The sequence below is a fragment of the Osmerus mordax genome, chromosome 4 (assembly GCF_038355195.1).
Source record: "Osmerus mordax isolate fOsmMor3 chromosome 4, fOsmMor3.pri, whole genome shotgun sequence".
Classification (NCBI taxonomy): domain Eukaryota; kingdom Metazoa; phylum Chordata; class Actinopteri; order Osmeriformes; family Osmeridae; genus Osmerus; species Osmerus mordax.
In genome coordinates, this window is record NC_090053.1 from 22,381,558 (window position 1) to 22,398,274 (window position 16,717).

The 16,717-nt window shown below is 46.6% G+C and overlaps 1 protein-coding gene across 3 annotated transcripts in view; it reads right to left on the reverse strand.

Annotated features, from left to right (window-relative positions):
* Positions 1–16,447, reverse strand: part of lrp5 (low density lipoprotein receptor-related protein 5) — a 60,163-nt gene extending 43,716 nt beyond the window's left edge. Inside the window, exons 1-6 of one of the 3 annotated variants that reach the window (XM_067234291.1) lie at positions 16,273–16,447; positions 11,579–11,779; positions 9,472–9,685; positions 7,666–7,863; positions 2,035–2,231; positions 744–875 (exon numbers count right to left, since the gene is read on the reverse strand). In XM_067234291.1, coding sequence (XP_067090392.1) covers positions 744–875; positions 2,035–2,231; positions 7,666–7,863; positions 9,472–9,685; positions 11,579–11,779; positions 16,273–16,357 — 1,027 coding nt within the window. In that variant the 5' untranslated portion in view covers positions 16,358–16,447. Of the gene's footprint in view, positions 1–743; positions 876–2,034; positions 2,232–7,665; positions 7,864–9,471; positions 9,689–11,578; positions 11,780–12,750; positions 12,789–16,272 lie in introns of those variants that run through there. The other 2 variants (XM_067234290.1, XM_067234292.1) reach the window with 2 other exon arrangements.
* Positions 16,448–16,717: the final 270 nt, after the last annotated feature.

Consider the following 16,717-nt stretch of genomic DNA (forward strand, 5'->3'; position numbering starts at 1 on the left):
ATAAATGGGGTGTAGTAGCAGCGGTTTTTCTTGACCTCAAGAAGGCTTTTGATACGGTTAATCACAATGCCCTGATTAATAAACAGTCAAATTTTAACTTTTGCCTTCTTGAAATCGTACCTTGGAGGAAGAACCCAGTGTGTCAGAGTGGGTGATGTTTCATCATCTACTCTGAGATCCAAAGTGGGAGTCTCCCAGCGTTCTATTTTAGGACCTTTATTATTCAACTTGTACATTAATGATTTGCCTGGTGTCTGCAATGGGTGTGATATTCAAATGTACGCTGATGACACAGTGATTTATGTGCATGCAAAAAACAAAGAACAAGCTGCACTTAAGCTCACATCTACAATGACAAATGTAACTAAATGGCTTGCAGATTCCTGCCTTCACCTGAATGTTAAGAAGACTGTTTGTATGTTCTTCAAAAAGAGGGCTTGCAAAGGGTCACCAGAGCCAGATGTTTATGTTTCTGGTAAGAGGCAACAGGTAGTATCAAACTTTAAATATTTAGGAATTTTTATTTATTCTAATCTCTCCTTTAAAAAACAGGTAAATGATGTGACAAAGGTCTTAAAATTTAACCTCGTGAATTTTAGATATATAAGAAACAGTCAAACAACCATGCAGGCAGCGAAGCTGTATTTTAATGCAAGGGTTTAACTGGTCAGGTGAGGGTTTACCTGGTCAGGTGAGGGTTTACCTGGTCAGGTGAGGGTTTACCTGGTCAGGTGAGGGTTTACCTGGCATGCAGGTCTTGCTGTCCTCCTTCAGCTTGACCCCGGTGGGACATGCACAGCTGTAGAAGGGCTGCAGGGGGGAGAGAAGACACAGGTGGGAACAGCCTCCATTCTCCTCATCGCAGGGGGTCTGGACTGGGGGGCAGAGGAGGAGGGAGAAAGAGGGATAAAGTAAGAAAAGATAGACATCACATTAGAATGTTTAGTAGTAGTAGTACAGGATGTTAGAATAACCTGAGATGATTACCTGGCAGATAAACTGGCTGAAGTGACAGAGGGTGCTGAGCTGGTATTAAGGATTTAAGTTTGCTAAGTTGGTAATGTTACTCTTGACCCTCCCCCTCCATCTCTCCCCCTTCCTTCTCCCCTCCCCTCCCTCTCCCCTCCATCTCTCCCCCTTCCTTCTCCCCTCCCCTCCCTCTCCCCTCCATCTCTCCCCCTTCCTTCTCCCCTCCCCTCCCTCTCCCCTCCATCTCTCCCCATTCCTTCTCCCCTCCACTCAACTCCACTCCCCACACACAAGCATGCATACACATACACACACTCACACAAACATATACATACACAAGCACACACACTCCCACAAAAAACACAAACACCAAGCAGACCCAAACACATTAACAAGTACATACAAACAGCTCTGTGTAGAAACACACACAGGGAACTCAAAACTGGAAACATCTCTGCCCATCTTAACTTGGCACAAACATCCCATTTATTTGTCCAGAGAGGAATGCTAGACACTTGAAATTACATTTCTGGGAAAATTGGAGCTGAACCCAAAACAAGTTCTTCTGGGCTTACCCACACTGAGAAGATATGTGCCATAAACTTCAAAACACTTCCCAGACACACACAGAACTTGGACACACCATTCTCCATCCCTGGCTTGGGGGACTGGTGTAATGTTTCACTAGAATGTGCTCCCTGAGAGATGGGGTGTGGGCGGCCCTCTCTCTAGAATGTGCTCCCTGAGAGATGGGGTGTGGGCGGCCCTCTCTCTAGAATGTGCTCCCTGAGAGATGGGGTGTGGGCGGCCCTCTCTCTAGAATGTGCTCCCTGAGAGATGGGGTGTGGGCGGCCCTCTCTCTAGAATGTGCTCCCTGAGAGATGGGGAGTGGGCGGCCCTCTCTCCTCCCCTACAGTGAGCTTCCACTGGCAGATCAACATGCCAACATTTATATTCAGAAAATTTAATTGTCTAATGAATTCATGAGCAACAGATTTTCTAATTTAAAAGGCGTTACATATATGCTCCACACAGACACAGGACCCAGGCAGCAGGAATACTTACTGTTAGGTTGTCTCTCCGGACCCAGCACCTGGATGTCCATGGGAGAGTAAATCCCGCTCAGAATCTCCTTCCTCTTCTCCCCTGTGTGCTTGTTGCAGGCGTGGATGGACCTGGTCTGCCAGTCGGTCCAGAACAGTGTCTCCTCAGACAGCGTGAGGGCGAAGGGGTGGGTCAGGGTTCCCTCAACCACCGTCTCCCTGCAGGGACACACCAGCAAGGGCAGGGTTAGCAGGGATAAGGCCTTCCGCTAAGGCTAATGCTACAACCAGTGCTAAAGCTAATCCTAACCATAAGGCCTATGGCTAAAGTGAATGCTACCCCTTACGAAAAAAAACTAGACTTCAAGTCTTATTTGTAAGTATACTTAAGTATAAAAAGTATACTGTTTTCATGGTACTTAAAGTATACTAGCAGTGTACTTATGTGTATACTATTTGTATAGAAGTAAATTTAATAAATGTCCATTTACTATGATTCACTAATATATTTAAATGTTTAGGGGCCCCAGAAACGCAGCCGATCTAGCATCACTTGACGAGAACGGGGGCCCTCACCAAGTGACACTGCAGATTATTAGCTGAAAGAAGCTAATTACTGTGTATGAACTCACATTCTAATAATCCAGCTCTTCTTATCAAACATAACAGTCATTTAACTCATGGTTGCAAAGGTAAACCAGCACAACAATGACAACTAGAGAGGATACAATTTCTGGGGAAATTGTAGGGTGTGCTTGCTTGCGTCGGTTGCACAGGGGTCTGTATATTTTATATAAAAATGCATCGGGCCTACTTATTATTTATAAAGATTACATAGATTTAAAAGCATCTTTTTTTTGCTGCTCATTTACAACTCAAAATATGAGTGAAGTGTAGAATGAAATATGATGTCTTCTCATTTCCCCTGCAAGAGGCAGCTGACAGGCTGAATCAAAACGAATACATTTGGCAGACCGGTGTACAAATGGACCTAATCTCTATGACTTAAACGTCCTTTTAAGTTGTCCCTTCTCGTGATATTTTCAGGCATTTAGACTACTCATATTGCATTCATTCATTAATAAAGAACCCCCTTTTAAGATTATTCTACGACTTTACCGGCAGAAGATAGAATCGCGATTCAAACAGTACCATCTGCTAACTGAAAATATGCCCCCAAAAACGTAAATAAGCTTGACATTTATTTAGTGGAAAATAGCTCATTCATAAAAAGCTCACTGGTAGCGATCATTGTCAGTAACAACTCAAAATGCGATATAGCCCTGTGTGGAGAAGCTGCCCCGGTAAATTCTACTACTACAGTACAGTACTAGACTACTGCTGTGTTCGTCTTGATAGCGATTGCGTTGGTTGAATTCGATTAAACGTTCCGTTGTACGGTTTAGGCTAAAATTAATTATTTTCATGAACAGATTGACAAAGTTTAGGCTGTGGCAATGAAGTTCAGGTTAGTAGTCAGATAGTTTCCCTACTGAAAGACTTTTGAGTAAGGGGAGTGCCGAACATGTTCTGTTGCCGTTTGACTTAAACAGCTGATGAGTTGTTGTTAGCTACTCACACTAGTGTCTCGGGTACAGTAGGCTACAGCGTTGCAGTGAGCTACACTGGTTTGAAACCACAGGTAATGGTAATTTCACCAACAAATCGTTTTCTAATGTCAGAATAAATCCTACAACGAAAATGTATATGTGAGGAATGTTTATTTTAACGATTGAAAACAGATAACGCTACATCATAGACCACTGTAGTATGTGTTGCCCGGGAAACACAGGCTAATGTCATGATGCTAATACTTCAGTGAAATAGTAGACTACTGTTTCCGAAAGTAGATGTACTTCCTTAATAATATCAGCTTATATTGTACATTACACATCACAATTGTGTGTCATATCACAAAGTAAAATGAGTAAATAGTTATCACCCTGGCCTCTTTTCTTGTGGCGTTTCTGCAGCTGCCTTGCAGTAAAGCTATAGTTAGCCTAGCTATCCCCCAAGTTAACAGATGTGAAACGAATGTTCTGGCAAAGGTAGTCACGCGTGTTTTCGTGACGTTAGTGACGCAGTGACGTTAGTAACGTCAGTGACTGTGGCTAGCAAATTAGCCACCGTTAGCTTCACTTTTCGCCACAAAAACTTAACTTACGCTTAAACCATGCAACGGAACGTAAATTCCAATAGAAGCAACTCAATCGCTACCAAGACGAAACTTTTGACACCTACGTTGTCTATGTAGGCCAAGTATTTACTGAGTTTTAGGGGGGCAAAAAGAAATAAAAATAAAAATAATAATAATAATAATAATATATATGTGAGAGAACAAAGGTTGTGCTCTCGCCGAAGGCTTGAGCACACCCAATTACCACGCAACAAATCACTACATTCTAAGCAGACACATAAAAAAAAACGAACCCTTTCAAACCAACTGCAAACTTATCAGCAAATTTTAACACTATTTACCGCCTTGCATCATGGGAATTGACCAGCCAATGAGCCACGCTATCATTTTTTCACGTCGTTATTTTGTTCTTCAGTCAGTTTGACAGTATAACCTTCAAATGCATAATGCAACCCTTCTGTCTGCTTCTTTCTGAAGTAGCTTTTTCGTATTTTCCATTAATACTCAAATTGATAATTATTAGTACAGTATAAGAGTATAGGGCTTCAAAATGTTTTGACAGTAATTAAGGTTACAGCTTTAGTAACAAAAAAGACTCAATGTGCAATGCATAATAAAGTTTCCTATACATGAATAATTAGAATATACAAGATGGATCTAAAAAAATTAACTTGTAATGTACTTTGAAAGTATTTTGACTGTTTTTGCTGTATAATAAAAGAAAACGTACATCCTACTCCAGAAGAAATGTATACCCTTTTTTTTCTAAGCATACTTCTTAAAAGTATATCAAAAGTGAACTAAAAGTGTACTATCCATTTTGTAGTGTAATATACTTTTTTTCCGTAAGGGACAGCCAAATGAGCTGACACAGAATGAGTACATCTCTGGACAAGCAATACAGAACCCAGGAGCCCACAGACACACATCTCAGTTTCACACCAAAAACAACAATTGGGAAATCCATCTCCCTGACTGGAGACGCTGAGAGTGGAACATACTGGAACCCTGGTAGAGGGGCCCAATCCCAGCCCCCCGCTCATTTCCTACCATGGGGGACCCGGGGGAGGGGGGTGGAGTGGGAGGGGGTTGGAGGGGGAGGGGTAAACAAATCAGGCTGTCGTCAAACATTTAGAGAGGGCATCTGGTATAACGTTTATCAGTGAGGCTGCTCCTGTGTTGCTAGCAACCACCCCAGCACGGCACTGTCCTTATTAAGTACTGTAGAAAGCACAGTCTATCATACGGTACTGTGAAACACAGACACACACACTTACATATGCGTGCTCCACACACACACACTCTGACATAAGTACACTGAAGGATCAAAGCTAACACGCTGCACTCAGCTGTTTAGAGTCCTGATCCAGCAGCATTCTGCTGAGGTTCCTCCATCAATCACAGGATTACTGCCTTGTGAGTGCATGTGTGTGTAATGTGTATCTGTCTGTCTGTGTGTGTGTGTGTGTGTGTGTATCTGTCTGTGTGTGTGTGTGTATCTATCTGTGTGTGTGTGTGTGCTTGTGCATGTGTGCCAGAGGGTTCATAAGGTCGACTATATTTTCAAAGTTGTTGGAGGGAGTAGCTGCCTTTTCTCTCCTCAAACTTTAACAGTGTGAGAGGAAGACCAGAGCGGCTGTGAGGAGGACTAATGACCCCTAGACTTCACAGCTATTTCTTGTTTGACGTACTTGGAAGTAGGACGTGTGTGAGTTTGGCGCCATTTAAAACATACTACACACCGGGCCATTAATCCTAATGTGTCAAGAATGTGCAGATGAAAGCCAAACCTCACTGGTTCAACAAAGCATCGGTAAGCTTGGAGAGAACAAGACATCTCCAGGCATAGTGTATAAACCAGATCTACCACAACATTGTGATAAGTGATGATGTCCCCTCTCACGGGTCAGGACAAGGGTCAGGGCTGATGTGCAGGCCCAGGGCCATCACATCTGTGTGTGTGTGTGTATCTGTCTGTGTGTGACCCTAGCCCAGGGCCATCACATCAGCCCTGCCCAGACCCTGGCCCTGGGCCAGACAGCTGGAGAGTGTCATCCATCCTCAGGGCCGATGACCTCCCCAGGTCACAGCTTCTATAGTCACCCTCACCCTAACCCGATAGTCTCTACCCTGCACTTCACATGTCAAGACTGGGAGTTGGGTCGGACACCCGTGTCTCTGTGTAGGAGCTCCAGACTAGCTGTAACGTTGTGAGGAAAGCAGGGTTTTGTATCTGACTCCACCAGTAGCACCAAGCCCTGGACTCTTCATGGAAAGGGTTCCTCCCCCTCCTCTCTCTCCTTTCCCTCTCTCTCCTATCCCTCTCTCTCCTATCCCCCGCCTCTCTCTCCTGTCTCCCTCTCTCTCCTGTCCCCCTCCTCCCTCTCCTATCCCCCTCTCTCCTATCCCTCTCTCTCCTATCCCTCTCTCTCCTATCCCCCGCCTCTCTCTCCTATCCCCTCGCTCCTGTCCCCCTCCTTTCTCTCCTCTCCCCCTCCTCTCCCTCTCCTATCACCCTCCTCTCTCTCCTGTCCCCCTCCTCTCTCTCCTATCCCTCTCTCTCCAATCCCCCTCCTCTCTCTCCTATCCCTCTGTCTCCTATCCTCCTCCTGTCTCTCCTGTCTCTCTCTTTCCTGTCTCTCTCTGTACTGTCCCCTTCCTAGCCCCCCAGCATAGGTAAACATACCTCTCTTTATTAAAATGGCCGTCATCAAATCCTTGTTTCACAAAGGAAATGTGACCCCAGGCCTCCAGTGGGCCAAACAGGCCGGCGGTGCCAAGTCAGATTGAGTTACAGATGAGCAGGACTGGGGGGAGGAGGAAGCATACTGGGGGAGAGATGGGGGCGGGGTTTGAGGGGTGTAGGGAAAGGCTGAGGGACTAGGGGACGGGAGAAAGGGGGAGAAAGGGGGCGCAGGGGGAGGAAGTTGGGGGGACAGGGGGGCTATGGGGGAGGAAATAGGGGGGGCAGGGGGATGAGGGGCAGGGGCAGGAGGAGTTGGAGATGTTTCCGCATGCAGAGCCAGTGTTTGGATTGGGGCCTCCACAGTCCCTAGTGTTTGGGTTGGAGGTTACATCCATACCCTCCTCCTCATACAGCTGAAGAGACACTGTGCGAAGTGGGAGTAGGATGGCTGATCTGGGTCTTGGTGATTGATTGGTTTAAAGTAACATGAGGTTTTGTGTTTGTGTATGTGTGAACTTTAGACCAAACCAGAGTGTTAGATTCATAAAAAAGAATAATAGTCAACAATATGAACTACAGCACACTAGCTGCTTTAATCACACACACAACGAGACAGACAGACAGACAGACAGACAGACAAGGAGACAGGAAGACAGACAAGGAGACAGACAAGGAGACAGACAAGGAGACAGACAGACAGACAAGACAAGGACACAGACAGACAGACAAGGAGACAGACAGACAGACAGACAGACAGACAAGGAGACAGGAAGACAGACAAGGAGACAGACAGGGAGACAGAGAGACAGACAGACAGATAAATCACATACCGTTGTGATCCATCCAGGTTGGCTCGGTGGATGAAGCTCAGCTTGGCGTCGGCCCAGTACAACTTCTGCTCGTCCAGGTCAATGGTCAGTCCGTTTGGCCAGTAGAGCTCCGCCTCCACGATGACCTTCCTGTTGCTGCCGTCCATCCCCGCCCTCTCGATTCTGGGCTCCTCTCCCCAGTCCGTCCAGTACATGAAGCTGGGGAGACAATCAACACAGTTCATGGACATCGGTCTCCCTGACAACAGTGAGTTCCTGGTCCCTTCCCTTCCTGTCCATCCACCTGCCTGGGATGCCTGCCTGTTGTATATGTACCTTAATATAGCAGTTTTGTTTGAAACTGGATTGACAAATGTTGAATAAGGACCTAAAGTTTACCACACAGAAGAGATTGTTGTGTGACTGTCATGGCTGGAGACCTAGTCTGGGTCCTGAATCCTGCTAGGATGCAGTGCAGCTGCCCTTAAAGAGTTGGTACTGTTGCATGCAGTATGAATTCAGCAGAGACGTATTACTTAGTTACTCTATATAACCGTGCAGGCACGAGATGACAATTTTAATGACACCAGCAATGTTTCCATTCCAACCCAAAGCTAACAGTTTGTTCCCAACCACACACACTGTTGAGGTCACACAGGGGTCACACAGGGGTCACCAATATAATCTGAGTTCCACCATTATATGAAGTCCTATCTCACTGGCATACATGTTACATACAGTCATCTCACCATGGAGACATACATGTTACATACAGGGAGGAGGGTATAGAGGGGTAGGAGGGTGAGGGTGGGTGAGGAGGGGGCTCTACCCCCAGAGCTACATAACCTGCTCTACCCCCAGAGCAGCTCAATATTGTTTGCCAATGGCTGCACAGCATTTCATGTCATGTCATTTCACAATTAAGAGGTTCCCCTATTCTTGCACGCTCTCTCTCTCTCACACTTTCTCTCTCTCTCCCCCTCCTTCTCTCTCTAACCCCTCCCCCTCTCCCTCTATTATAATTCAGTTACTGCAGGAACAAAGTGGAAGATGAACAATGGTGGGGCTGTCTAGGAATTAGACTAACGGGCCAGGGAGGATAAGGCAAGGACGAAGAGGCAGATGCCAGACTCAGCCCTACCCCAGTCCTACACCTACCCCAGCCCTAACCCAGTCTTACACCTACCCCAGCCCTACCCCAGTCCTACACCTACCCCAGCCCTACACCTACCCCAGCCATAACCCAGCCCTACACCTACTCCAGCCCTAACCCAGCCCTACACCTACCCCAGCCCTACACCTACCCCAGCCCTACACCTACCCCAGCCCTACCCCAGCCCTACACCTACCCCAGTCCTACACCTACCCCAGCCCTACCCCAGTCCTACACCTACCCCAGCCCTACCCCAGTCCTACACCTACCCCAGCCCTACACCTACCCCAGCCCTACCCCAGTCCTACACCTACCCCAGCCCTATGCCAGTCCTACACATACCCCAGTCCTACACCTACCCCAGCCCTACACCTACCCCAGCCCTACCCCAGTCCTACACCTACCCCAGCCCTATGCCAGTCCTACACATACCCCTGTCCTACACCTACCCCAGCCCTACACCTACCCCAGCCCTACACCTACCCCAGCCATACCCCAGTCCTACACCTACCCCAGCCCTACACCTACCCCAGCCCTACCCCAGTCCTACACCAGTCCTACACCTACCCCAGTCCTACACCTACCCCAGCCCTACCCCAGTCCTACACCTACCCCAGTCCTACACCTACCCCAGCTCTAACCAGTCCAGTCCGGTTCAGGGGTCAGGGACTCACCGCTGGGCAGGGTTCAGGGCAATGGCTCTGGGCTGGTCAAGGTCCATCCAGAACAGAACCTTCCGGGATGTACCGTCCAGATTGGCCACCTCGATTCGGTTGGTCTCAGAGTCAGTCCAGTAGAGTTTACGGCCCAGCCAATCACATGCCAGGCCGTCCGGGGAGTCCAGTCCAGCCACCACCACTGTCTGACCCGCACCCAGACCGTCCTTTCCTGCTGGAGACAAGAAGCACAGGAAGGTCACACAGCAGAACTTCTACACAGGGCCCAGGGCCACTTGTACAGCAGCACATCTACACATTACAAAGGTTCCCTTCTGGGAAAACCTTGTTTATATCCTGAACTGCTGATGAAGGTCCAGGCTTCCCCTCTAGAAGACGTGAATACTGCATTAATTCACAGAACCAGGAACACATGTTCACACATCATGCGTTGCTGTATACCTGCATATTGTGCAACTGCTGCCTCCCTCCACCATCCCCAACTCCTCAATACTGTCTTTTGTACTGACACTACAGGATGTTGTTATGCTCTGTGAAGCCTTTTGACTGAAATCTGCTTTAAAGATCCTGTAAAGCAATTCCATGATTTGCTTCTCAGTACATTATATACGTGTGAAATGAGTTCCTGAAAGCATGTGCAAAGCGCGAAAACTTTGTCGCACTAAAATGTGGAGTTAGACCGTAGAACAGTTTCTCTTCCGTTTTCAGATCAGGTTTTATTGGGCGGAGCCAAAAAATTACTTATCTACGTCATTTTGACCCATCTACTTCAGATCACTGAATGGCTCCTCCTGCTGTACTGTTATTGTAGCTTATATCAGCTAGCTAGCTAGCGTCAGGATGTCTCCCTCCACCCGCAACTGCATCTTCCCTGGATGCAAGAACTTCAGCTGCTCTGCAACACTATTTAATTTCCCTATTGATGAGGAAAGGAAAAATATGTGGATTGATTTTGTGAAGAGCCACGCTGATGGAAAGCTTCGGATAAACTCCAACAGCCGCCTCTGCAGTGACCATTTCACGGCGGATCATTTTAACATGGACCAGAGACAGACGGGGTTCAGGGACACACGGCTTCTCTTGCAGCGCGAAGCCGTACCGAGCATCGCCCCCCCGGCCGCTCATCCTCCGGTCGCACCTGGACCATCCACCGACGCCAGCAGTTCATCACTCAGTTCTGTGTGCTTGTTATAATTATACTAGATAACTTTTCCAGAGGTATCTCTGCTATGAGTTAGTGCAAACCGCTAACTTGACATTAGGCTACTCGGTGTAGAATGATGGTACTTTGGTGAAATGGTAGCTAATGTGCTAGAAGTAGTTGGAGACCTCACTGTCTGCTGTCTCTGGTGTCCATTTTTACTCCTGTGTTACAGCTCAGGGGAACATTTCATTTATATGCATCTGTATGTTTCTCTCATTGAACAAATACATTCTAATTCTATACTGTTTTGTTCGGCTTGACGTAGCGTCTATTATCTGGGTCGTAGGTAGGCAGCGATGGGCGGAGTTCAGCTCCTTCAGGCGACACGCCCCCCCAGTCTCAAGCAGAGAAGAGTGCTGATTTTTTCACAATTTCAAAGCCTAATTTTAAATACTTGCCGGTGTTTTTTTTCAGTCGAATTTGGATGGGTAGTTAATAACACATTATTCTGTGGTGTGGTGAACTTAAAACTCGTTTTCAATTCCACTTTACAGGATTACTAATTATTCCTGTCCACCACAGGATCTTAGATCCTATGCTCCCTGCCTTGTTAGTGTATGTACATGTGTATGTACTTGTGTATGTACATGTGTATGTACATGTGTATGTACTTGTGTATGTACTTGTGTATGTACTTGTGTATGTACATCTGTATTTACATGTGTATATACATGTGTATGTACATGTGTTACGCTAGCCAAGCTCCTGGGCAGGGAGCTCCCCCTTAGACAAAACTGCTAAACACAAACCTATTTCCATTGCAATAAATGGTCAAATCAATACATGAGCACAATACATCTTAAATTAGATTATGACTTCACTCTTGAATGATTTATCGCTAAAACAAGCAACAGTCAATTAGTCAGACTTAAGATGTTCTAGAACCACGGAACTGCTTACCTCTGGTGGACTGGTTGTAGTATGTCTGTTTGATGGCTTCCTCGCTCACGTCCGTCCAGAAGATGAGTCCCTCTGAGTACAGGAAGTCCACAGCTGCTGCGTCCTCCAGGCTGCTGACCACCACGGAGGACTCTGCCCTCGGCCCCCCGGCGTCCACCAGCCTGACGTCCTGCCGGTTAGCAAACAGCAGCAGAGGAGACCCTGGGGGAGAAGTCATAGTTCAGCACCGCTGCTGCCTGGACTACCACCCAAATACTGTTGGAACTGTGAAATTCTGGTCCTTGTATTCCTGCTGTAATTTTTCTATGGGTCAGATGGCTGAGCAGTTAGGGAATCGGGCTATTAATCAGAAGGTTGCTGGTTCGATTCCTGGGCCGTGTGAAATGACGTTGTGTCATTGGGCAAGGCACTTCACCCTACTTGCTTCAGGGGGAATGTCCCTGTACTCACTGTAAGTCGCGCTGGATAAGAGCGTCTGCTAAATGACTAAATGTATGCATGTATATAAATTATGTTGCTTTGGATTGAAGCATCTGAATAAATTAATTAAAATGTTATAGGCACACGGCTGTGCCATGTGATGAAGCAGAGGGCCAGTGTGTCTTGCTCTCCATGTGCATGTTGCATAACTGTCCACTGCACTAGCTGGACTTCAAAGACACATCTGCTGTCTCCCAATCAGAGACCTCATCCAATCAGAGACCTCATCCAATCAGAGACCTCATCCAATCAGAGACCTCATCCATCATCAGAGCCATCATCCAATCAGAGCCATCATCCAACCAGAGCCCAGCTCTCACTGCTCCTCAGGACAACTTCCTGTCTGCTTCAGGACAGGTGTGTAAGAGCCATATGAACCGCATGTTCAGGCCTGTGTGCTGAACCTGGCTCTGGGCAGCCGCTAGGATGAAGCCTGCGAGGCATGTGAAATGAGATGTGCCGCTATCTAAATCGCACAGACTCACTCCTCCACCCCCCACAGTGTGTCCAACATGCTGACAGCCAGCAGGGGATCATAGTCCCTGTACAAACAAGGGAATATAACTGTGTCATAGGGATCGATATGTGTCTGGTTGGAGTGCTGCGTAACCTTTTCATATGCAACACAGATGACAATTCATAAAATCACGTCAGAATATGCACAGAAGACTCATGGAATATAAAGAACAGACTGTGTCCAGGCTGCTTCCAGACTGTGTCCAGATTGCATCCAGGCTGTGTCCAGGCTGTGTCCACACTGTGTCCAGGCTGTGTCCAGGCTGTGTCCAGGCTGTGTCCAGGCTGTGTCCAGGCTGTGTCCAGGCTGTGTCCAGACTGTGTCCAGACTGTGTCCAGACTGTGTCCAGGCTGTGTCCAGGCTGTGTCCAGGCTGTGTCCAGGCTGTTTCCAGACTTCTTCCAGACTGTGTCCAGGCTGGGTCCAGATTGTGTCCCAGTCTAGCTGTGTCCATGGCTTCAAGACAGGTGTGTAAGACGAGAGATGTGACCTACACAGCAGATTAGCACAATGGGGAACTGTATAACCGCCTTCAGCCACAGAAAACTATAGGAATGCTGCCATGAGGCCACACGAGGGCAGGCCCTGAGAAACCAGTCCAGCATATTATGCTGATGGAAAACAAATACTACCTAAAAACAGTGTTTGCAGGTAAGAGTAAAAGTAAGAGACATAATCACAATTAAATTATGTTTGCAATACAACAATACAGTTGTCATCCAAAAAAGGTACACACAAGCTTTGTTGTGAAGCAGAGAGATCCAGTAAACTGACAGAGAGATAGAGAGCAGGAGAGATAGAAAAAGACAGAGAGAGAGTGTCACTAGAGTCAGCACCACCAGGGAAGATTCTTGACACCTCACCCCCCAGTGGATACATCACATCAGGGATTAAACTGCCCAAATCTCTGCACAGCTGCATCTTTTATGAGCCCTGGCTGGACATGCTGCAGACCTTGTATCTCAGAACCAGGTCAGGTCTCATCTTGGGTCTACAGGGGAGGACTGTGTCCTGTGTGATGGTCTGACGTCAGCTTGGTGACAGGCTCATGTCCTGTATGACATCACAATCTTCAGCAAATCTGAAGGGGGGCAGTGTCTGTCTCCCCCTCCGACCTCTAATGCCAGCTCTCTTCAAAACAGCTCTGACTGGTGCTGACTACAGGTGACAGCTTGTTTGAATATAACTGCATTTAAAGATAATATCTGTCACAAATGATCAGATGTTGGTGTACAGGGATGATTTCTCAGGAACAATAAGTCCTGGGGATATGTCTCAGGGATGATAGTTTTTTTGAGTCCATCCTCACCTCCTCCATCACCATCTGGTACGCTGCTTGTCACTGCCAAGGACAAGAGCAGACTGCAGCATATTATCCGAGCTGCTGAGAAGGTGATCTGCCTTCCCTCGAGGACCTGCCCACCTTGAGCACCCTGAGGCAAAAGGAAGATTGTGGCCAACTCTCTCCCTCCCTGGACACAGTCTTTCAGTCACTCCTCTCCAGCAGAAGGCTGCGGGTCCATCAGGACCAAAACCTCATGCCACAAAAACAGTGGGACAGACAGAGAGAGAGACAGAGGGAGAGACAGACAGAGGGAGAAAGAGCGAGCGGAGAGAGAGAGAGAGAGAGAGAGAGAGAGAGAGAGAGAGAGAGAGAGAGAGAGAGAGAGAGAGAGAGAGAGAGAGAGAGAGAGAGAGAGAGAGAGAGAGAGAGAGAGAGAGAGAGAGAGGAGAGAGAGAGAGAGAGAGAGAGAGAGAGAGAGAGAGAGAGAGAGAGAGAGAGAGAGAGAGAGAGAGAGAGAGAGAGAGAGAGAGAGAGAGAGAGAGAGAGAGAGAGAGAGAGAGAGAGAGAGAGAGAGAGAGAGAGAGAGAGAGAGAGAGAGAGAGAGGAGGAGGAGGGGGGGGGGGGGGGGGGGGGGGGGGTGGGGGGGGGGGTGGGGGGGGGGGGGGAGGGACAGACCCTGGGGGAATCAGGGTAGTCTACACCAGACTTCCGTCAAAAAATAATTCTTCCATCCTTGGCTGCATTAGAATGAAACAAATAACCTGCTCATATTTCCAGAAAGAGAAAAGAACAGGAAAAGATTCAATGTGTTCTTTACATTCCCTCAGCCATGGAGTCAGACTTCCACACCTTCGCTCGACCCTCACGGCTGTACATGTGAAGCATTGTTTAAGAAACATCAGCAGGACTGAAGCCCAATAACTGTAACCTTCTCAAGTGCCCTTGGTACAGCCTGTACCAAGTAAAGCAACTTACAGGCAAGCATCAGTGAAAAGGATCAATATTTGTTGGACACACACTCCCAGCTTAGGCCTGTAGTCTAACTGTTGACTCAGTGTTTTAGTGTGAGTGTGAAGTGTGCTAAATCCTCGCACCCCCTCTCGACATGCCTGCAGAGCCATGCTCGCTCCCAGCTCCTCCCAGCTCCTCTCAGCGGACAACTAAGCCTTCCGCTTCCTCCACACACACACGGTGGACAAAGGTATTTAAGCATGAACAGCATAAATTCTAAAATGGAAAACTGGTTATTTTATCACTCTGGGAATTTTACTAATAGAACTCAAAATAACTAAGACTTATTGATCATAAATGAACTAGGAAAGTATGTTTAATCATAAATGCCCAGTCAAACTTGTTAAAAGTTTTTTCAATGTAAAACAAGACTGCCGGATGCATATAGTTAGGCTAGTTATTAGGCCCTCCTTACTTTCAACATAAAAAAGGAAAACAAACTCCAACACTGAATTTATTGGGGGAACCATTAGAGTATTATCAGCAAATGAAAAGACAAAAACAGCAGAAAACTTAAACTATAGAAATGACCAGGAAATCCACCAAAACTGAAAACGTAACTTATTGCTATCTGGCATGGGACACAGTCCACACACTGACACTTTGAACAGAGGAAAGTCCATTCCTACAGTATAAACACCACAGTAGGTGCATAGTTGTTTTACTGGACTCTACTGATGCAGAGGCTACAGTGGGGCACAATAGCTACATCCAAAACCTACATAGGCTACTATCAGACTGCAATATTTTGCACCATTGTATTTACTTCACTTCGGCGTCTTTTAAATACTTATTTATGTGTTGGGAAATAGAGAATGTTTACACATTGAACAAAACTTGTTTAGTGTATACTTTCTTTATGAGATATTTTATCTAGACTACGATCTAATATTTAAGATCAACGTTATTTTTTAAGTAGGCTAGAAAGGTCTTCGGGCACCCGACACCGGAGATCGATCGCCGTGTGTTAAGGCCTCCGAACAAACAAAATGCTTTAAAACGCAAACTTTTAAGTCGCCCCACGACAGGTAATAAACTGTCCTGAGAAATCTTCAGTAAAATTATAGCAGGGCGTAGGCTATTCATAAATTGATATCGCACACGTCACAGTGTAGACTATCGGCTTGGATTGAAACTTGGGATATGCGTTTGTGCCACGGGTTATAGCCTAGCCTTTAATTTATAACGAAATGCTCCAAATTGACTACTTCTGCATACAATTTGAAGAACATTTTGTCCCCAATAAGCTACAATACAGGAAATATGTATGCCTTAGACCTATGGCATAGCATATTCTAGTGTTCAATTCCCGTAATGTTTTTCAGAGTCCATGTTCTAACCATGTTCGAACTTTGCCACCTTCGTGCGGATCATACGAGCAAAACTAAAGCAGCATACTTACCATCAACTACAGAGAGCAAACTACCGAACAGAAGTAATCCCGCGAGTAAATCACCCATTGCAAGTGCTCTCGACTTTAATTCCATAATTCCGACTCCATTCTTCGGTATATTTGAGCTAGAGAAAGTTATGAATCCGTGCGGGTCTCTCGGACGATACTTTTGTTAAGGCGCCTCTGCTCCACTCTGCCATGCTAGCGGAGAGGAACGAAGGGGAATGACAGCGGAAACTGCGTGACGTCACCACACAGACGTAAAAGATCTTTCTGTGCACATCTGTGTGTTAATATTTCAGCCCAACCACTAAGGGTAAATATTTTGCGATACAGTTATATATTGTGTTCTGACCCCACAGTTGTCTCAATAACATAAGTAATGATTGATGCATTCATGTCTTTCGACTTATGTTATGAGACAATTACGTTGTCTTTTATAACGTAAACTGTG